At 40.5% G+C, this 22,762-nt stretch overlaps 1 protein-coding gene across 8 annotated transcripts in view; it reads left to right on the forward strand.

Moving 5' to 3' along the window:
• Window positions 1–22,762, forward strand: part of CPNE4 (copine 4) — a 342,555-nt gene that overhangs the window by 206,215 nt on the left and 113,578 nt on the right. For all 8 annotated transcript variants that reach the window (XM_045002785.1, XM_045002784.1, XM_045002790.1 and 5 more), the window contains 4 exons: window positions 3,676–3,747; window positions 6,354–6,428; window positions 13,793–13,876; window positions 17,906–17,995. In XM_045002785.1, the coding sequence (XP_044858720.1) occupies window positions 3,676–3,747; window positions 6,354–6,428; window positions 13,793–13,876; window positions 17,906–17,995 (321 nt within the window). The remainder of the gene's footprint in view (window positions 1–3,675; window positions 3,748–6,353; window positions 6,429–13,792; window positions 13,877–17,905; window positions 17,996–22,762) is intronic.

Here is a 22,762-nt window from a genome sequence, read left to right on the forward strand (position 1 = left end):
ATTGCCAATGCCATAGATCTTCACTGTCAGAACTTCTATAATCCCCACAGTTTTAAAACAAAACAAAACAAACAAACAAAAAATCAGGCAGAGCAGCTTTCATACCATTTTAAACTGGAGCTGGGATCAAAGTACAAAATATGGATCCCGATTTAATCACCCCAAGATCCAGAGTTTTAGTTTGGGTGCATCTCTCTCTCCTTAACACATTGGGCCAGATTTTGAGCTCAGTTACAGCAATGTAAACCCAGAGGGTCCTTAAAGGAGTTTTTTCAGTGTAACTGATCTTAGAATTTGACCTTAATGTTGAAGATCTTGAAATTTGGATGAATCCACTTTCTAATTTTCATATATTTGAATATGTATAACATCATTATATATCTGGTGTTTTTTCTTTAAATGGAACGTTTGGTTTTTTTCTACTCCTATTTCCAGTTCTCAGTACAATATCAGGGACCTCATGAAAACGTATGTAAAATCTGTTGGGGGGGGGAAAAAGGGTCCAATCTGCTCCCCGATATCTGTTTTGTAGAAAGAGAAGATTTTTCACTTTCTGTACCACTTCTTCACATCACTATTGCAGAAACACCTTTCCCCCTAAAGTTTTCAGTTGTGAATTGCTGAAGTAGGAGTCAAACCAAAGACGTCTAACAAACAAAAGACTTTTGATAAATGCCTTGCCTTTGGCCGTATTGCAAGTGCAACCATCTCTTTGTAACTCTGAACTTAAACAGCTGCTTCCTATGTTCATGTGTTCCAGTTGGCTGAAACTTGCTTGCTAGCAGCCAGAATAGCTAATACTTTTTATGGTTCTGCTGGGGAAGTAATGTTACAGCTATAGATAAGCAATAAATGTGATTCATAATTGATGGCAGCTTCCAAAAAAAAAAAGCCATTCCAGCCACTAACGGGTACTTTTTTAGCATGCAGACAAAAAGGGCAATTTACTGCTTGTAAAAATTGATTTTTTTGTCAATTATTTAAATGACAGCCTGCAAATCTTAATTGTTAATTACTATTTGAGGCGATGATGCAGGCGTAGAGCTGCCAGATGGATCCATTTTACTGGCCACTTGATTAACAACGTGTGGGTGTTCACACACGAATACACATATTTACATATGCAGAGTGTTTGCTGCGGCAAAATGACACTAATAGCTTAGAGAGCTAGTCTCATTAAAATGAGCTAATAATAGGAACATCAAAATAAATTCCATTCACTGTATTTTGATGCATGTAACTGCCACACAAGGGGAGACCCCAGAGTTTCAAGCTACTTTATGTGCAGTGCATCTTGGTACTTAGAACAACTCGCAAAGGAGTGAAGGGAGGGCTAGAAGTTGAAATGGGGTGAATAGTTCAGGACAAAAATGCTGGAATTACTAAAGGAGACTGGGTAAGGATAACTTAGCGACTCCGGATGAGTAGGTGAAGGGTTCTATCATACACTAGAGATTAATGTAGCACATCTAAGGGACTAAAAAGCATATTGGAAGGAGGAATTATTCTGATTAATTGTATTTTGCTCTCCTGCTTCAGAAGATACTTTCCCTTTGTTCCATTATGCACAGAGCCCATAACTTTATAATATTTTGGATGTCTTTAGTGCTTAACATCTGAGGATCTCTCACAGGTCTTTGAAAAAAGTTAATTGAACTCATAGAACTCATGGGAGATCGGTGATTTTTCCTTGAACCCATTTGACTGATGGATAGGCTGAGACGCAGATATGTGTCGATTGAATAATCTTTGGAAGAGTCAAGAGTAGATCACAAGAGTCCTAGTGCACTATCTAATTCCTGCCTCCACACAGCAGTCTCATCTGCAGTATTTGTGGCCATTGAACAAAACTTTTACATGCAGTGAATTAGTTAAACTATATATATATATATTTTAAAAAGAGTTAATGGCAGCAGCTTCTTCTATGGAGCCCACTTCTTAAAGTGAAACTGAGCATGCTCTGGCTGCGCCCATACCAAATGCTGCTGTTATCACTGTTAAAGTAGTTGCGTTACCTCGGTTATGTCCCACATCACTGGGGCACGGTCCAGCAAGTTGCATCTGAAAGAACAGCATTGTCTTAGTGCTAGTTGCCTGTGAGAGACTGAGATATGTGATTCTGCAAAGCAAAATATGGGTGCCACTCTTCAGTCCTCCTTCTCCACTGCAAAGACTGCTCAAAGTCCGCCTCCCACTGAGATAATGAAAACCAGTATCAAACTTGTGCAGGTTGCCATTGTGCTTTGCAGTATGTAATTCTTTAAGTTAGTATTCTGTGTGCTAGTTAAAGCTGTTATGATAATTACGGTTACCAATTTAGCATATTGTTCAAATCCATACAAATTCCCAGAACATCAGCTGAGCAGGCATAAACCACTCCCTTTCCTTTATGGTCTCTTCAGTGGGTAATTGTTGTTTTTTGCATGCTTTGCATAAGAGTGACTTTTCTCTCCATTTCTAGGTTACTGCACTTTAAAGGTCATGGAGTGTGCATCTGGGCCATAATGTCTTAAAAATGTGTTGTACAAAATGGGAAAGGATTGTTTTTAATACCAAAACCATGCTCTATTTTGCATGTTTTCTGCATATTTGATAGTAGGTTGTAAGTTCTTTGGGACAGGAACCTTCTCTATGTCTTGTGTTTGTACAGCACCTAACACAATGGTGTTCTGAATAAATAATGGGGCTCCTAGGAGCCACTGCAATGAAAATAATTGATAACGCTTTCTCTTAATTAGTGTTATCTAGTGTATATCTAGGATTTCATAATTTTTTATATGTTTCTAATGAAAACCATTTTAATAGAATCATATAATGGAAATGACCTAATACACTAGGTCATTTACTAGTCTATCACATCACTTGCTTATTGCGGGCTTGTGTAGGAATTTTCCCTACAATATATTTTTTCTCCTACTTTTACTAGCCTAGTTTAAATGTCTCAAGGTTATGGAAATCTACTGGTTGTTGTAATGGAAAACATACAATTCATCATTATGCTTGGAATAATGTTTACATGATGTACATTAGTCACCCACTAGATGTGTTGGTGTGCTGTACAGAGCTCCAGACAAAGTGTGGTCCCCGTGGAGACAAAGCTGGAACTCAGGCTGTGTTGCAGCCTGTTTATGTCTGAATTTAAAGTTATTTGTTTTTAAATAATGGGTGTCCTGTGTAAAACAGACTGTGATACCTTGTAGAAAAAGACTTGATGTTATTGTAATTTTTGGTAGCTTAGCTGTGTAGAATTATTTTTCCCGTGTGCCCCCCCCCCAAGGATCAGAAACACTCCCTGGCAGTCTTAAGCTGCCACCTTGTCTCTTAAACCCTTTTAAAAAACCTACTTCTGCCCTGATGCCTTCCATCTGTCATTAGTTAAGCAAATGATGAGCCGCAGCTTCTGCTTTTCTGCTTAACTGTGTTAATTCTAATCTATCCTCCCACCCTTCCCCATCCCACTTGTCGTCCGGTTGCATCCTGCCTGTCATGTCACAACTGTAAACTCCCCGGGGCAGGGACTATCATCTTTGTTACCTGTCTGTGTAGAGCCTTGCCCAATGGGATTAGGGTTCCCGAGTGTAAATACAAATAATTGCAATAACATAAAAATCAAATCACAATCCATGTATTTACTACAGTTTCTAATTTTTTCCTTTTGTTTTGGTGTTGGCACAGATTGTTTCACAGAGGAAACTCTCCAAATCCTTACTGAAACATGGGAACACAGCAGGGAAATCATCCATAACAGTAAGCCAGACTTAAATATGTTTTCCCCATGCTTAAAGATATCTAATGTGAGTACTTCTCCATAAAAGTTTCCTCTTGAGTTGTTAGCATGATCCCTAACTGAAAAAATGTTTTGAGCCTTCTGATTTATTTGAATGTTTCTGGGAACATACCTGTAATCCACAAATGGCAAGAAAGTTTTTTTTTTCAAGTGTCATTAAGTGCATTATTCAGATAAAGGTACAGAGCAAGAAAGCTATACTGTTTGATTATTTCTAATCCATGCTTTACAGTCTTAAAAATGTACTTAGGCCTGATTTTTCTAACACTTCTACATCTGCTTAATTCTGTACATGTGAGTAGCCCCATTGACTTCATTGTGCTGTGGGGTGAGTGTAGAGAAGCAATACTCACCAGGAGCAGGACCTAACCTCTCCTAGGGCCTCACACCCACTCCAGGGGCAGGACACAACTTTTCTCCACCCCCAGCCTATTGACTTGGTCATGATAGGCCATCAACATTAACAAATGGGTCTTGAGCCCAAAAAGGGTGAGACCACTGATGTAATATTGACCATCTGTGAAATAGGGAATTTACTAATGTTAATGTTGCAACTTGTTTTTAACGCACGACTCCTATTGAGTTATGTATTCTTTAGTGAATTGGAAAGGCTCACATCCCAGATAGGTGTGCTATTATCTTTAGTATGGCGCTACCATTAGAATTGTCTAATCAATATATTATTATTACATGGCTATGGAATAAAATAATACAGCGGTGCTTTTTCAGCCACTCAAAGAGAGTTCTGTCAGTGCTCAGAGGTAGGGATTTGTAACTCAATTATAAATTATTGTTGAAGCTTAAAATTTGGTATACAAATCCTTATGTGCTAATGGGGTGATGTGTCCTACATGATCCTTCCAACCAGTAGTCTACCTGGAACAGAAATATCATCTAATGCATTACGGGGAAAATTTTCAGCAACTCAGATCTGACTTACACATATAAAATGAATGGGTGTGTGCACATGTGATTGTATTTTCATGCAGAATTAGGGATTTGTGCACACACATCCCTGCATGTGAATATTTTGCGTGACCAAATACCAGTTTTATATGACACACATTTTGTAGGTTAAAGTCAGCCTCCAGTTTTGTTCTGGGGTTTTTTTTTAATTTGTCCCAAAAAGTCCCAGTAGATGCTGCTGAAACAGTGTGAGACTCCAAGCAGCGCTGTTGAGTCCTGAGAATTGTATAGTAGACTAGTAGAAGCGTCATGCTGTAGTACACTGATTATCACTCTGACCCAGGCAGTACCTAGCTGGTTTGAACGATGTCATTGGTCACCCTACTAGTCCTCCAAGGTTTTGGAGTCTTATGGTTTAATCCTGGGTGGGAGACAGATATGGCTGGCGAATATGTGGGCAATGGGCATGAATCTCTGGTTTGCGTACTCCTTTGGGGAATGACTTGTGGGAGCATTTTTGTGGGCAGAAAATTATTTTTCAATTGGAAAAAAATTGAAATGGCGTTCTGGTTTTGGTGGCATTTCCAGGTACAATGCCCTAGCTCTACATTTAAAAGTTTTACCAGCCTACCTATGTCAGGCATATGAGTTTTTCCTGACATAACAATGCAGTAGAAGCCCAAGGCCATATTTACACCACAGACTTCTGCTGGCATGACTGTATCAGCCAGGGATATGATTTACCAGTGTAGCTTCTTTCAGGGGGGCTGGAATAAATCATACCAGTGAAAGCGCAGTTTTGCCAGTATAAGCTACTAGAGTATACCACTATAGCTATACCAGCAAAGCACTCTTAGTGAAGACATGGCACTAATATAGATGAAGTTACATCAGAGTAACTCTGCTTATACTTCCATACCTTATGTCAGCCAGGGGAATTGGCATAAGCTATACCAGACTAGGCCTACACTACAAAGTTTTGCTGCCCATAGCTACGTTGGTTAGGAATGTGAAAATATCACCCACTTCTAGCTGATGTCGATATGGGTCAAACAGCTCCTCCTCACCCCCCTCCCCTCCCACTCCTTTGCAGATGCTGTTTATACCAGCCAAAAGAGTCATTTTGCTGATATAGTTTATGCAGTCTGGGGAGATGAGTTAACTAAACTGGTTTAAGCTGCATCTCCAGTACAGGTTTTGCTGGTATAGCTATACCAGCAAAGCCTTCGTAGTATAGATTAGCCCCCAGTGTCTTTATGCTGATATAACTGCATCTCCACTATCGTGTTATACGGTTATACTATACTAGCAAAACCCTCCTGCTGTAGACATGGCCTGAATTTCATGGTAATTAATTACAGGTAATTTCATTCCTAGTCTTTCTATTTATCATGGCAGGTTGCATAGAAATATCTTAAAAATTAACAACCTGTTTTATGAACATCTTCCACTCAGTTAGAGGCAAAATACTTTGCCAGAGGAAAGTGTACTGTTTTGACCTATTTTGATATCTCTGCTAGCTAGGCGTCTGGTTTCTTGGAAGGTGACTGTCAGTTTCCAGCTGATAGGGTCTATAGTCCACATGCTGGTAAATGGCATCTTTCCTAATTTTATTTTCTTTCATTATACATGCAAAACTCATATGTAGCTTCTCATTTAGGTGATTGCTGAAGAATTATCTGGCAACGATGACTATGTTGAACTTTCATTCAGCGCACGGAAATTAGATGACAAGGTAAACTGTTTGATATTAACCTTATTGAAAGATATAAGAATGCCTGCAAATATGATTTAATAAGATTTTTCCCCACAGCTATTTTTGTTGCTTGACGTTATTAAACACATCAGAGATTTCAGATCAATTCTCCCAATGAGGCTTTCCTCAAGTTGCAAAGTAATTAAAAAAACTCAAGGGAACGTAATTAAAACCAAGACAATTTAATTATGCTGAGACCTCATTTATTTAAAATGCCACAGATCAGAAGTGCTAAGATAAGTGAGCTTTTTACAAGGAATCAAGATGTAATACTCAAAGTAGGCATCTTAACATAATGCTTGAATACTTCACATCATCTTGGACTTATATATATATATATATATATATATTCAGCAAAATGTATCTGAAATGTGAGAGAAAGATTCCTTCTTATGTGTTTGCCAAAACCGTCTCCAGTTCAGTCAGGAATCTGTGCATAGACTAAAATCTACCTCTTCACTCATCTTTATCTGTCAGTGTTGCACATTGTTATTAATTATATTTATATAATACTTACCTTGATATGGCACTTTTCACCCCAATAACTTTGCATATAAGTCACAACCTTGAATATCCAAATGTAATAGGAGGCATTTAATTATTTAAGGTAGTAGAGGGAACATCATTGTAATTAATGGATGTCATGGAGCCATGACCCTGTTTTGGATAACAGGGAATTTCAGATAATTGAAGGTCAGATAATCACTGTTGCACTGAATCCCTGTAACCACCATTAGAATGCAGACCCTTCTTGGCTGGTATGCTGTTCCTAATTAGTAACGTATGGTAATACCGCACAGTAGTTTGAGACTCGGAGAGTCTGATCCTGAAAATGCTTATGTGCACATGTAAGTTTGTGTGTGTGGGTGGCACAGTGTTTGGAAACTCAAACCGTAAGGGAGGAATAATAGCATATTAACCAAAAATTTAGGTAGGCAGAATATAATCTGCAGTGCTGGAATTTTATTAGGACACAGGGGTTAATAGCATCCCTCTATTTAGCATCTTTAATTACCATAAATGATGAATCCCATCAGGAAGATGAATTATCCCCTCATTGGGAGTTGCTGGATCCTCAGTGAAAATCAGATAATTTATTTAGGTGCCCAAATGTAGATTTAAGAAACTAACTTTAGTCACTGCTTTTTAAAATCATTGTTTAAAATTGTAACATTCACTTCAGCTGTCGTTCATGCTGTTATGTCCACAGAAGAAAAAGGAAAGGTACAGCATAGCAGGTGTTTCAACTGTCCATTTCCTTCCCATAAGTGTACCACATAATCTGCTGAAAATATCATTGAGAGGGTTGTGATTGTGGCTGTTATGAGTCCAGTTAAAAGGATTAATCCAAGCTAGGCTTCAGCACCTGAGCTATATTCACTTCATGGTAATTTTAGGGAGTCTTTTAAGCACAGGGAATCTGTTTATGGGGCATATCTAAATTAGCAAAGGGCTTGTCTTCACTCCTGGGGTAAGTCGACCTAAGTTACGCTACTCCAGCTATGTGAATATCGTAGCTGGAGTTGACATAGCTTAGGTTGACTTACTCCGGTGTCTTCATTGCACTGCGTCAATGGGAGATGCTCTCCGGTCGACTTACCTTACTCTTCTCAGAGAGGTGGAGTACCGAGGTCGACCAGAGAGCACTCTGCCATCGATTTAGCGGGTCTTCATTAAACCTGCCTGTGACGGGTTGGATCACAGAAATCCCACTGGGACTGTCAACTGATCTGCGGAGACTACCTCTGAGTCTGTTTTTCCTGCCAGCTTGGAACTCCAAAACCTTGCCTTGTTTGAGCCAGACATGCTTGCCTGCTGCAAACACAGCCCCAGGTCTGAACCACGTCCCCTAAAAGCTTCAGCCTTAACTGAAAACAGCTTAAGAAGTGTTCCTGTCTCCAACACTCAGATGCCCAGCTCCCAGTGGGGTCCAAACCCCAAATAAATCCATTTTACCCTGTATAAAGCTTACACAGGGTAAACTCATAAATTGTTCGCCCTCTATAACACTGATAGAGAGATATGCATAGCTGTGCCCCACCCCCAGGTATTAATACATACTCTGGGTTAATTAATAAGTAAATGCAAAAAGTAGGATTTAAATGGTTCCAAGTAATAACAGAACAAAGTGAATTACCAAGCAAAATAAAATAAAACATGCAAGTCTAAACCTATTACAGTAAGAAAGTGATTACAGATGAAATCTCACCCTCAGAGATGTTGCAATAAGTTTCTTTTACAGAATAGCCTCCTTCTAGTCTGGGTCCAGCAATCACTCACACTCCTGAGGTTACTGTCCCTTGTTCCAGTTTCTTTCAAGTATCTTTTGAGGGTGGAGAGGCTATCTCATGAGCCAGCTGAAGACAAAATGGAGAGGTCTCCCAGGGGCTTAAATAGACTTTCTCTTGTGGGTGGAGACCCTCTCCTATCCAGAATCCAGCTCCAAGATGGAGTTTTGGAGTCACATGTCCATGAATGACTGAGTTCCTTACCAGCCAGGCCACATTCCTGGGAAAGCTCAGGTGTGGATTGGCATCTCCAAGTTCATTGCTAGTTTAAGTGTTTCTTGATTGGGTACTGACTGAGAATAGTCTTTTCTCAGGAAGCTGACCAACTGCTTCACTGAAGCTACTTAAAATTAAACAAGTACATAGCCAATATTCATAACTTCGAATACAACAATGACACAGGCATACAAATAGGATGAATATATCCAGTAGATCCTAACCTTTGCAGAGATATGCTACATGGTATATCTAGAATAAAACATATTCCAGTTATGTCATATTTACTTTCATAAGCATATTTCCATAAAGCATTATGGGGTACAACGTTACACCGCTGATTGCAGCAGCGTTGATCTCCTGGTACTGAAGACAATCCCAAAGGGTCCTTATGTAGCACCTGCTCTTTTTGTTATCTTATGTCTGATCTGATGGATCTGTTGAGTAATAATCTTTTAATTAATAAAGTTGCCTTGTGGACTGAATGGTCTAATCAAGGCTACCACAAAGTTATTTTAGCATATATTACTGTATTAATAAGGCAGGGATTTTGTTATTTAAAAGTCAAACAGTTTTAGAAAATGTTACTTACTGGTTTGTTTGGAGGGACCTCACTTAATTTGAACCATCTTTAGGAGGTGGAGGCTTTATATGACCAAGATGATTTAGTCAATATTCTGTAATGGCACCTTCCTAGCCATAGCAAACTGTTATATAATATGCAACTATAGATATGCTTGATCTGATAGTTCATGAAGGTTCAACCCATTAAGGTTCAGTTAGAGGCCTCTAAACTAACAGATCACTGACCAGATGGACTGATGTAACCTACATCAGTTCACCTAGCACTGGAATAGGTTACCTAGGGAGGTGGTGGAATCTCCTTCCTTAGAGGTTTTTAAGGTCAGGCTTGACAAAGCCCTGGCTGGGATGATTTAGTTGGGGACTGGTCCTGCTTTGAGCTGGGGGTTGGACTAGATGACCTCCTGAGGTCCCTTCCAACCCTGATATTCTATGATTCTAAACAGAATACAGTACTTATATTTACATTCATAGATTCAGAGACTCTAGGACTGGAAGGGACCTCAAGAGGTCATCGAGTCCAGTCCCCTGCCCTCATGGCAGGACCAAATACTGTCTAGACCATCCCGGATAGACATTTATCTAACCTACTCTTAAATATCTCCAGAGATGGAGATTCCACAACCTCCCTAGGCAGTTTATTCCAATGTTTAACCACCCTGGCAGTTAGGAACTTTTTCCTAATGTCCAACCTAAACCTCCCTTGCTGCTGTTTAAGCCCATTGCTTCTTGTTCTATCCTTAGAGGCTAAGATGAACAAGTTTTCTCCCACCTCCCTATGACATCCTTTTAGATACCTGAAAACTGCTATCATGTCCCCTCTCAGTCTTCTCTTTACCAAACTAAACAAACCCAATTATTTCAGCCTTCCTTCATAGGTCATGTTCTCTAGACCTTTAATCATTCTTGTTGTTCTTCTCTGGACCCTCTCCAATTTCTCCACATCTTTCTTGAAATGCGGTGCCCAGAACTGGACACAATACTCCAGTTGAGGCCTGACCAGTGCAGAGTAGAGCGGAAGAACGACTTCTCGTGTCTTGCTCACAACACACCTGTTAATGCATCCCAGAATCATGTTTGCTTTTTTTGCAACAGCATCACACTGTTGAATCATATTTAGCTTGTGGTCCACTATAACCCCTAGATCCCTTTCTGCCATACTCCTTCCTAGCCAGTCTCTTCCCATTCTGTATGTGTGAAATTGATTGTTCCTTCCTAAGTGGAACACTTTGCATTTGTTTTTGTTAAACTTCATCCTGTTTACCTCAGACCATTTCTCCAATTTGTCCAGATCATTTTGAATTTTGACCCTATCCTCCAAAGCAGTTGCAATCCCTCCCAGTTTGGTATCATCTGCAAACTTAATAAGCGTACTTTCTATGCCAATATCTAAGTCTTTGATGAAGATATTGAACATGGAGGTGGCTGGGCCCCTCTTTGCCATGAGAGAGGAAAAGCTCCGCATGTGAGAGCTTCCTTCCTCAAGAGGACAATCCAGGACTCAGAGACATATTACTGGCCTACATCATCCCATTCAAAATCAGACTGATGTGTTGGCTCAGTGATCCAGGTTCTGCTTGCTGGTAATAAGCCTACAAATACATGTGACACAACTGATTAAGATAAAACTCAACAAAACTATAAAAAACCCACAGCTATCAAAGCTTGCCCTAATTGAGCCAATAAAGGTTATATTTTTATAGTAGTACACATTTGTAAGGTAGAGCTACAGTTTAATGTTTTACTGAAACCCACATAGCTCAGATGACAGATCTTTGTTTCAAGAGATCTAATGGAAACTCTTCACAGTAGAACAGTAACTTCCAGAATGCTTGTATTACATTATTAGCTCCCCTACAATTACCCTAACAAGCAGGTACATTTATTGAATGCTGTAATCACTTTTGAGCACTCAGGCAGACAAACTATCATTTTCCCATTCTGGGGAAGTTAACTTGAGAAAAAAGATTCTCAAACAGAGATATGTATTAAATAAAAGACAATTTCACTTTTAGTTTTATGTTGTTCAAGGATATTTTTTAGGACTGCATTTTGTTAGCAATGTAGTTATAAACCTAATTTCCAAAAGTGGCTAGTGATTTTTGGTATTTTAGTGCTCAATTTAAGACACCTCAAAGGTGCCTAATTTTTCAGAAAGCATTCAACACCCACAATCTGAAAATTAAGCTGTCTGAAGACATTTCAAGTTGGGTACCCAAATTTGAGCTAACAAAATTCGTTAGTTGCTTTTGGAACTGTAAGTCTTGTGCTTGTGTTAAAATTATGTAACTGCATTTTGTATCGAAAGAACATTGTGCATTATATCACTGGCACACATTTAATTAATCATTTAACGTTATTAGAACACTTAGACATTAAACCTTTATTGCATGATACATCTTCCAGAAAGAGGACTGCTCCAATATTACTGTGAAATAAAATAAAGCTGAACATGCTCAGAGACATACTGTAACAGCTGAAATGGTTTGAAAACATTAATAACTATGAAACAAAATTTGATAAAACTCTTAGCAGATAAGTGTTTCTTCAGCATAGACTGTTTCTGAGTTGTTACTAAGGAACTTTAATGTTAAGTGATGTTTACTGCATAGGTTCAGAAAGAATTAGATTTTTTTTATGTATTTAAGGAGACACCGTAAGCTAAAATTCATAATTAAAAATCCTTCCTTTCCTAGATTATTAAAACAGCATAGTTTTAAAAATAATGTATTTAGGGCACTCCACTTAAGTCAGTTCTTTAGTTTTTTCATGACACTGAACTAGAGTGACGCTGTATTGATTCTGTTTACTTGTTTTAATCTGTTTCCAGTTTTCTTTTTCTCTTGTACTCACAACATGTTATTCTGTTTGAATTTTCAGTACTGCAGAGGAATTTTCGGGGGGTGGGAGGGTGGATGGTTTGCCTTGAAATTACTTTTATCAAAGATCCATAAATGCTTTTGTGTTCATAAAAGGTTTAGTAAAATTATTTAAAAACCTGCATTGTGACTGCTTGATCCTGCAGACTCTTACCACCATTTACTGTATGTTTATGACTATTCCCATTAACTACAATGAGATTACTCAGGTGCACAGGGTTACTCACATGCCTACATTTTTGCAGGATCAGGGCCTACATTGAGTTTGTGCATTTCAAATAATAGGCCACATCCTTGCCCATGCTCCAGCTGCTTTCTGCTGCATTTAGAAAGCTGGTTTAACCATCTACCTGGGGGGCCAGTAGGAGGTTGTGGTTGAGAGAAAAGGGGCCATGGTCAGAATGTTGCTGTGCTCCAACAGTCGGCAGCTTTAGTAGCAGCCCCATAGGGCTATAGACAGCAGCACAGTTTAGCGCATTCCCAGAGTTGCTTAATACTGCATCAGGATCCAGGATTGGGGTCCAGTAAACACTTTGCAGCCCTCCCCTACAATCAGCTGCACGCAGTGCATATTTTGGATTTGCCCATAGTTAAGGGCATCTAGCAGCTTCCCTTTCCCCCTGTTCTGTTTATTGTTTAAACACAGGTCATGTCTTTAATACACCTCTACCCCGATATAACACGAATTCAGATATAACGTGGTAAAGCAGCAGCTCCGGGGGGGCGGGGCTACGCGCTCTGCCGGATCAAAGCAAGTTCGATATAATGCGGTTTCACCTATAACACGGTAAGATTTTTTGGCTCCCGAGGACGGCGTTATATCAGGGTAGAGGTGTATTTAGGAGGACTCTTTTCTCTAAGAATACATCACCAAGCCTCCAACATAGCTTGCCTGTGCTAATGTTTGTTGACAATAGCATTATATCCCAGCCATTGAACTTCTGTTTGGGTTATCTAAATAGGACTAAATTCATCCATTGTGTAACTCCTTTGAAATCTGGTCCAGCTTCCCAAATATAATAAAACTGATGATAAATGACCAAACTCGTATTTAGGACAGAAATAAATCAGCTAGATAGTCTGCACTCAGCAGGAATCAGGCTGTGTACAGGTGGGGAAGTTATCGTTAAAGGAGAAAGCAGGCCACAATATTACTGTAAACAATGCCTATTGCCATGATTGAATAGCCAAACTGAGACCAGCGGAAGCAGCGTGTAAGCCCCGGTGGAATGAGTAAGGATAAAAGATAGTTCTGGGATACCTAATTGTCTCACTGAAACAGAATTAGCATTTCTTTTTCATTAGCAGGGAAGCGGAGGGATGCTGTGGATACACTCCAATGGGTCTCAAGAGTAAAGTGCTCTGATTTTTATTCTAGGATTTTTTCAGCAAATCTGATCCATTTCTGGAGATTTTCCGGATGAATGATGATGCCACCCAGCAGCTCGTTCACAGGACTGAGGTGAGTAATGGGCTGGTTTTATTCTCCAGGGGCACAGCTGGTCTGTAGCAAGGAATAGTTTTATCTCTGCCATTTCAAAGGACACACTTCCAAGCACCCACACTGACTCACTGAGGTCCTACTTACTCCTCTCCCCCCCAGTTTCGCACTAGGGTAACTATTGACTTCAGTACAACTACTCCTGATGTGTGCTGCTGGGAGTGAGAAGAGAAGAGTGTCCTTGGAACCTAAAATGCAGACTTAATTTAATTTACAGCATATAATTGTGTTTGATGGGGTGACTCTGCTTGCTACCCTGTAACGCTGGCTGTAGCTTTTATATGCAGAAAACCAGTTGTTGTGGCACAGGTGGGTTGTGGAGTTTTTATAGCATGTTGGGGCGGTGGGCTGAGAAAAAACAAGGTTTAGAACCCCTGCTGTAGGTGACCTCATTACCCCTGTGCGTTGGCAAAAGAGAGACTTGCTGGTGTTAAATGGGGTGACCGCTCTCTGTCACCCTCAGCTGTTAGCCACCCTAGACAAACTTCTCAGGATTCTGCCAGCCTTTACTTTGCATGGCAGGTAACACTTGCTGCACTCCAGTCCCTGAGCCCCTTTAAAGAGTGTTCAGCCTCTGTCACTGGACACACAGTAATTACCAAGCCTATTGCCTCTAAAGAGACAGTGTGCACACCTGCTTACTGGTTTCAACTAACAATTCACCCTTGTGATAAAACACAGAGAGGTTTATTAACAGAAAGAATGAAGTGATACTGAGTAAGGGTAGTAGAAACAGATATAGTTACAAATAAAACAAAAACAGAACACGCTTCTAGGAGACTAAACATAACTTTAGCAGGATGAAATCTTTGTCTAAGTCAAATTTCTCACCTAAAGCAACCTCCCAGTGTCTCCAGGCCCCTGGACCAGCTTTCATGAATACAAAAAATGCTGTCCTTTTTGCTCCATCAATGATGGCTTATCACAGGGTTCCCTTTCCTCTTCCTTATAGTAGTCCAGAAAACCTTTGAAGTGTATCCCAAGACAAAGTTCTTCTCCCCTGCTGTTTGTTCTTCCATGTGCTGATGCCATATTGTCTTTCTCATTCTCCTGTTAACTTGTTCTTTTCCTGTTGACTTAATATGCAAATGAAGCTAGCTTTGTGTTGACTTACACAATGCTTGGTTTATATCAGCGACCTAGGCAGACAGTTAAATCAACATTCCTTTGCCTGGGAAAAACGTGTTGATCCATCCTGCCTGCTTACCTAGTTGAAAGATGTTTGTAGTACATTCATACAACTTCTTGAATAACACCCGTACATATATCTGAAAATGCTTATCATGATCAGTATGATATAAGCTTTCGTTTCTCACCCTACACGACATTCTTAATAGATAAATACTATGACAGCCGTATGTTAGACGTAGTGAGTTTGTCAGGCCTGACAAGAGTTGCTGACAGAGTAATGAACCCCCAATGGACTTGTGTGTCTCAAATGGTCAGTATTTTTAAAGAGTTGCTATGACAATGAGACAAACTGTAGACAATATCATGTTTTCCCCCCATCCCCATTAAGCCCCCATAGGATCTTCTTTCTCCCATATGGCTGATTATCGTGTGATTTGATGTGAACTGATGTTTTCCTCATTTGTTATTCAGCTTCTTCTCCTGCCTGTTTGATTTGATTTCTATGTCATAATGTCAGTATTGCTTCCATGGCAATGAACTATGGAACCACAAATAATGGCTCAGATTGAGGCTCTTAGATTTGTAGACAGGTCACATCGTCAGCCAGCTGTTCCTTGAGGTAGTGGATCCAACAATCATTCTGCTAGGAAGTTGGGGTGGGGGATGGGGACCACCAGGGCCCAAAATTGATACATAGGCACAGGTATCCTATGCCGCCTTCTTTATGCATTGTGAATAGTCCCATTGACATCAGTCAATGAGTAAGGCCTTGTCTTCACTATGGGCTAAATCAGTGCCACTGCGATTGATGCAGCGGGCATCGTTTTAACGGGTCTGGTAAAGTCATAAATCGATGGGAGAGTGCTCTCCCATCTACTTAATTAATCAACCTCAACGAGAGGTGGAAGTTAAGTTGACTGGAGAGCATGTCCCATTGACATAGTGCAGTATAGACCCCACAATTAAGTCAATGTAAGTTATGTAGTTAGTTATGTAACCTAACTGGTATAACTTACATCATTAGTGTAGACAAAGACTTAGTCTTTGCATGACTCTGGCCTCAGACAGTACAGGGCTGAAGTGGTAATATGGAACTGGGTTTCCATTTCTCTTTTCTGGCAGTATAAGACCAGATTGTTTTAGCATGTATCTATGACACTGCTAAGACCGCCACTACGTCCACACTTGGAGCTGGGGTGTGATTCCTGGATTACAGGCATACTCATCTGAGCTAGCAAGCTAAAAATTGTAGCTGGGATAGCACGGACAACACTGGTGCAGACTAGCCATGCCAAGTATATATCCACAGGGGTAAGGCAGGTTTGTACTCAGCACCACTGCTGCTGCCTATACTACCCTGGCTACACAACTATTTTAAATGCACTGGCTCAGACAAAATCAAGCCCATGTTTACACAAGCTGGGAGTCACTCCCTTAGGTCACAGGGTAGATGTGGTTTTAGAAAGTTACAGAGAAAACATTGGTGTCTGTCTGCCTGAAAAGAGAGCTGTCATTTTATGAGGCAGAATGCAGGCAGCATGTTACAGAGAAGGCATATACTGTGCTCTGTAATGAAGACTACTTCTGTTCATTCTTGTTTGGCTATTTTCCCTTATGCTTAAATAAGGCTGCTCCGTGTACATTCCAAGACCTTCAGGAAATAGAAGTCTGGAGGAAGAACCTAGCCTTCAAGACTGTTTTGTTTTATTCTGACTGGTTCGCCACGTGGACCACTCTGCCTGCTTATACCCATCTTTTTATTCATGATGTCACATATGTGGCTCTTGCCCTTTTTCGTGTCTTTGGGCTTGACCCCACTGTCCGTGCTCCATGACTATGTTCAATGGGAGTTTTACCAATGTAAGAACAAAACGATCAGATCCTTCATAGATTCCAAAGGGGAGAATCACTATTCTGTGAAAAATTAGACATAGAATCAGATGTTGACTTCAGACATGTATGCCTGACTCCTATTACTATCTGTGGGAGCCAGAGGCAAGAATCTGAATCAGGAATTCAGACCATATCATTAACTTTCTAATTGCATGGCACTGGTACTTACCATCATAGTAAATAACCTGATACAGCACATACCATGGGCCATATCCTCTTCCTAACAAAAAACCTGAGAAAATGGGCTGTGCATGGGAAAGGTCCAGGGGGCCAGAGTAGATGGAATCCTCCCCCAAAACCACACCTACATACACTGGGCTTCAGTACGCTGCTGCTAGTGCAGACCACAGTCGCTTCCACCACTGGTGCTTCGACTGGAACACAGTCCTGTGGCATGCAGGGGTCTGGGTCCTTGAGCTAGCTCTCTGCATCTTTTCACAGTAGACCCAGAAAGACTTTGCTATGTTCAGGGCTTGTTCCATCTGTTGGAGGGGCAGGATTTACTCCCAGGTAACTAATTGGTCAGCAGTCACTGTGTCAGTAAAGAATACTTGTGTGACGTATAAACGCTTTAAACTTCAAACATTTTCAAGGGCTTTAACGCACTGGGCTTCTAGTTAGCTCAGGCTGTTGCTTTTTAAGAGCCTCATCCAAAGCAGTCAGCAGGAGGATCCTGTGGTCTTCACTGGGCTTTAGATCAGGGCCTAATCTGTATTAATTCTCTCTTGTTGCCGTACACATAGAGAAGATTTCATTAAGCATAACAGTCTTTGCGTGTCCCGTGGATTGCTACAGAAACATTGCCAACAATGTGGTGCACTTAATTTGATGGATTAAAGGTTTACTCTCTACACATTTTTCCCTTTCTGATTAACATACTGTGTTGAAAGTCATAGTTATTGTTTAGCGTTCTATTTTGAAACATGCAAATGTCAAGTATTTTCCTTTCTTTCTTTTCATTCTCAGGTTGTGATGAATAACTTAAATCCAGCCTGGAAATCATTTAAAGTGTCTGTAAATTCTCTGTGCAGCGGAGATGAGGATCGCAGACTAAAGGTCAGAGGCCTGTCTATACCATGGAACAGTGTTCCTTTTAGAAAACCAAACTTTGTTTCCAGTTTTCGATGAAAGATTGCAACTTCACAATGTCTTCTCCTTTGACACCAATGCTGATCTCACAGCCAGATTATGATTAGTCAAATCAAATTAGAGATGCGCAGCAATGGTAATCCAAGTTGTTTAGCTAATGACCATTTCTGACAATGTGAGTTCTCCCAGGGAAACTCCACTTAAGTCAATTGAATTGCAGTGGTTCTTATAGTAACCTGGAAAATAAGGTGGATATACATGCCAAGCCGTTTATACATGCTGCTGGAGAATTTATAACTAGAATTATTCATCTAGTGGACGTATATTCAGATAAGGAAGCTACCATCTAACCACTGCTTCCCCACTACTACATATGAACAACCTTTGCTTACCAGGGGAACTTCTATAATAATACAGTTGTCAATATGTGCAAACTGAAATGATCAAAAAGGAATATGTGATGTTGTAGCAACACACTTACAGACCATCAGACAGCCTGGTGGTGAGAGCCTTGCATGCTGGTGGTGGGGAAGCTCATTTGTCTCTTGATGCTTCTGGTGAAATCAAGGCAGGGGCCATGTTTCTATGTCTTCTAACTGGGTTGCTCTTAGAGTCCTGCAAATCATGAGAGGAATTCCAAGATTATGAAGGGCACCAGTAAACAACCAGCCCCTTTTACTTCACTAATGAAATCTGTAGATCTGTTGAACGGTGCATACAATGGGTGAGTGATTGGAGTTTGGAAAGGGTTTGCGAAGATGTTAGAACCATCCTTATGCTTGAGACATTACACTTGAGTAGAAAGTTCCCTTCTCTCTCTTTCTTTGCCTGTGTTGTTCTTGTTAGCCTAACAGTTTGCTTGATGCTAGCTTCGGTTAAGGATTCAAATTTGTTTTCAGAGGACATGTAGAATCACATTGTGATTTCTTTGAGCGGTGTCATACATTCATCTCTTAGAATTCTATGTTTAGCCATTTAAATGCCAAGGTAGAGTCACAGCATCTCTTGAATTTTCTGAGAGCTGTTGGATACTACTGATATTTTTCTTTCTAGCTAAAATATAAGAAGCCTGGTTCTCTGTGATCTTGCACCTTGTACAGTATAACCATTTACCCTTGTGCAAGGTGGGAATAAAATTCTACCATTCTCATTGTTACTTTTAATACCCAATTTGCGCTCACACTGCATAAATGCATATGACTATGCAAGATACAAGGCAGGCGAGAATCAAAATGTAGCAGTTCAGTAATGGCCTCTCTCATGGTGCTAAATGAGATCTTCTCCAGAAACGCAGTGGCAACCAGCTCCTTTTGTGATGTTGTAAGTTGCTCAGCATTTTGGTCCCAATCCAGAAAATGCTTCAGAGCATGTGTAACTTTGTCTGTGAGTAGTCCCATTAAACTCAATGGAGCTGCATCAATTTATGCCAGCAGACTTGTCCCCAGTACTAGGATACAAAACTTTGCAATATTTCTTTTATAATACAGAAGTAATATGTTTCCCTACAGACCTGTTCTCAAATTTAAATTTGACCTGTTTTGATTTTAATATTGTTAAAGAATGTTCCTTTTTTCCTAGTGCTATTTATAGATAGATAGATACAGCCCCCCACCCCAGCATATAAGAAATGTTAAAAATCTATAAAATCTTTCCTCTATCCAAAATGATGTATATTCATATTTTTAATTGGGTTTAGTTGTTTGAGCTGCATTTTCTCCACTATGAATTAAGGTCCAACAATGGTAAAAATGAGTTTCTATTCATCTCCTGAAGTTCATCTCCTTGTGTGCCCTTGACCCCCAATCTCATAGCCTTCTGCTATTTTGGTATCAGTATCAGAAGCTGGGTATTCCCCAGAGAAAGTTGACTTTTATTGTTATTAATTTACTGGGCACTCCTAAAGACTTTACAATCTGAGCATTCAGGAGACAGACGGGTAGGGGGAAAGGTTAAGGTTAAGGAAAAAAGGGGACAAAGAATCATAGGGTGGCTTAGGTTTGTGTATTTATTATCGTGATTGTGACTTACTGTCTTAATAATAGCGATGGTGTTAAAGAATTGTATGGGTATAATGATGATGATGGCCATATCAGTAGGTAGGTAAATGCTAGTGGTTGCTTCATGGGTTTTTGTTCGTTACTGGGGGTAGGCATGCTGGGCAGCAGTGAAAAGTTGGAAGGATGAGTTCTGGGGCAGAAGGAGGGTCAAAGGAGCAGGGATGGTGGGGAAGAAAATGACAGAGGGTTGCAAAGTGTCCCTGCCAGCAGGTAGGGGATCTTGGGGGACAATTACTGCACTGGTGGGGTACAAAATAAACTTTATTAAGAAAATGCAAAAACAGGGAAAATTCAATAGTGAGGGGTATGGGGTTTGTTAAGGTAGACAATTGGGGAGGGGTTTCTTTTGGTGAACAGTGTAGGGGGTTTCAATAGTGGGGTACAATACAGTTGGTAAACAATTAACACTGAAGTATAAAAGTAACAGGTAGCTAACAATTTCTATGTAAAAAGGTGTGTCACAGCAGCATATAACCAACTAACAGTTACGGAAAAATATGTTAAATAACAAACAATTTTAGGTAAAATGTGTCACAGTGGTGTAAATGTAGAATGTGAGGTGTATCAGAGAGGAAAAAGTAACCAATGGGGTTTTGTGCTAGACTTCAGCAATACAATTGAGGTTTGGCAGTAGGAGCACAGAGACACAGACACACAGAGAACAAGCAGGCTAGGAAGACACAGAGAACAAACAGGCTGTAAGTTTAAGCAGCAAGGACTTCTGGGAAGTTCAGAGGGTGATCAGACCAGGCAGCAATGCAGGAATCTTTCTGCAGTTTGATCAGAAAATCTGGTTATAAAGACAGACTCAGGCAGCTTACCAGCCCCCAAGGCAGCAGCAGAGGCAGAAGCAGGCACAGCAGCAGCATCAGAGGATACAGAGAGGACTCAATTCGTTCACAATAATCAGGAGATCTCCAGGCAAAATTCGTTGTTCGTGGGAGGGGAGTTTAAAAACGGGGGTACGCTCAAAAATAAAACGAGAGCAGAGAAAGGAACCCCCAGAACCCCTGGCTGATCAGACCAGACAGCAATGCAGGAATCTTTCTGCAGTTTGATCAGAAAATGTCTGGTTATAAAGACAGACTCAGGCAGCTTCCCGCCAGTAACTCTGATTGGTTCCCCTTCTTACAGGCAGGGAAAAAACTGCAGGTAACCACAGAGGCAAGTCTGGGCAGAGTCCTGTGCAATAGGTGACTCAAAAGCACATGAGGTCTATGACTCATGCCCAGGATCTTAAAAAACACAATAGGTCTTGCAGCTCTGGACATTGCCTACCCTACACCAAGCCCAGGTTTAACAAGGTGATAACAGGACTAACCCTTTGAACAGGGCAGTGGTCCCACTTAGCACAAGTGGCCATCCCTTTGAGAAGGGCAATGGCTCTTATTAAACAACTTAAGGGGCCCTCCCTTTGAGAAGGGCAGAGGCCCTGGTAAACAACTTAACAGCCAGGGAGGGGCGGCCACAGGAGGAGAACAAAAACAAAATGGAGTAAGGGGACAGCTGTAAGAAACAAAATGGAGCTGTAACAGACACAAAGAAGAGGAGAGAATGAGGTGGATGGAAGTAGAGGAGAGTGAGGAGGCCAATGGGGGTGAGGGCATATGTGATAGTCAGATGTTAGATGGTGAAAAGGAAAAAAATTCAAAAGAGTGACTCTGGGCAGTGTCAGGAAGCTGGGGTCACACAAGATCTTTCCCTCTGCTCCCAAGTTCTTCAGACGTCAAACCAGTTGTGTTTGAGCAAACACTTATGGGAGTGCTTTGGGACTGTAACAGCTGTAGGGGTGAAAGAGAATAAGCAATGGAGAAGAACTGCCTCTGTTTTAAACTACAGATAAGAAAAAGGGTATTGGCTAAAGAGCCTTTCTAATGCAAATGAAGAAATATGTGGAGGAGTTATTTACTGTAGCTTGTGTGGGATGGCAGTCATGTGAGGTGTCAGAACAATTACTCTATTATCTTTTTAGGCTGCATTTTATATAAATTCCTTGAATAAATTAAATATCCATGAGTTAGTTACCTAAACACCAAAGATCTGATTTTTCAAACTCAGGCCAGAGGAGCAAGTATTCTCTATTATAATGCAATGTAGAGCTTCAAAAGGAAAAAGCAGTGGCTATCCAGGGGTGGCCCAAAAGGTGACTTGAAGGACAATTAAAGTCAATGGGCATTGCAAGAGCTCAGCACCTGTGAAAATGAGTGTACTTATTTAGGTTCCAGATTTAGACTTAGATTTAAATATTGCATCCAGATAAGAAAATTGTAACCTAGATGTTTTGCCTTTTTGTACGAAGATATAATGGAACATGCATCCTTGCCCCCAGGCCTTGATTCAGAAAGCACATAAATACCTGCTTAACTCCAAATAACTATAATAGAGATGCTTTTATACACAAGCTTAAAGTTTGACATCTTTAAGTGCTTTGCTGAATTGGTGCCCTAATTTTGAAACGTTAGAGAGGTCTTGATCTATAAATCTTGGGAGAAGGTTCAGGACATCCTTTCTCCAGAGAGGCCCACTTGAGGGTCATTTTAAGACTTCTTGGACTCCTAAAGCCACATGTGGTGTTCTGCCCACCCTACTCCCACTCCCACCCAGTGATGCACGTTCCATTCTAATACTTTTAATCCCCCTCCACCCTCTTTCCTTCCCATAGTTCTCAAGTCAATCG

The sequence above is a fragment of the Mauremys mutica genome, chromosome 2 (assembly GCF_020497125.1).
Source record: "Mauremys mutica isolate MM-2020 ecotype Southern chromosome 2, ASM2049712v1, whole genome shotgun sequence".
Taxonomy (NCBI): domain Eukaryota; kingdom Metazoa; phylum Chordata; order Testudines; family Geoemydidae; genus Mauremys; species Mauremys mutica.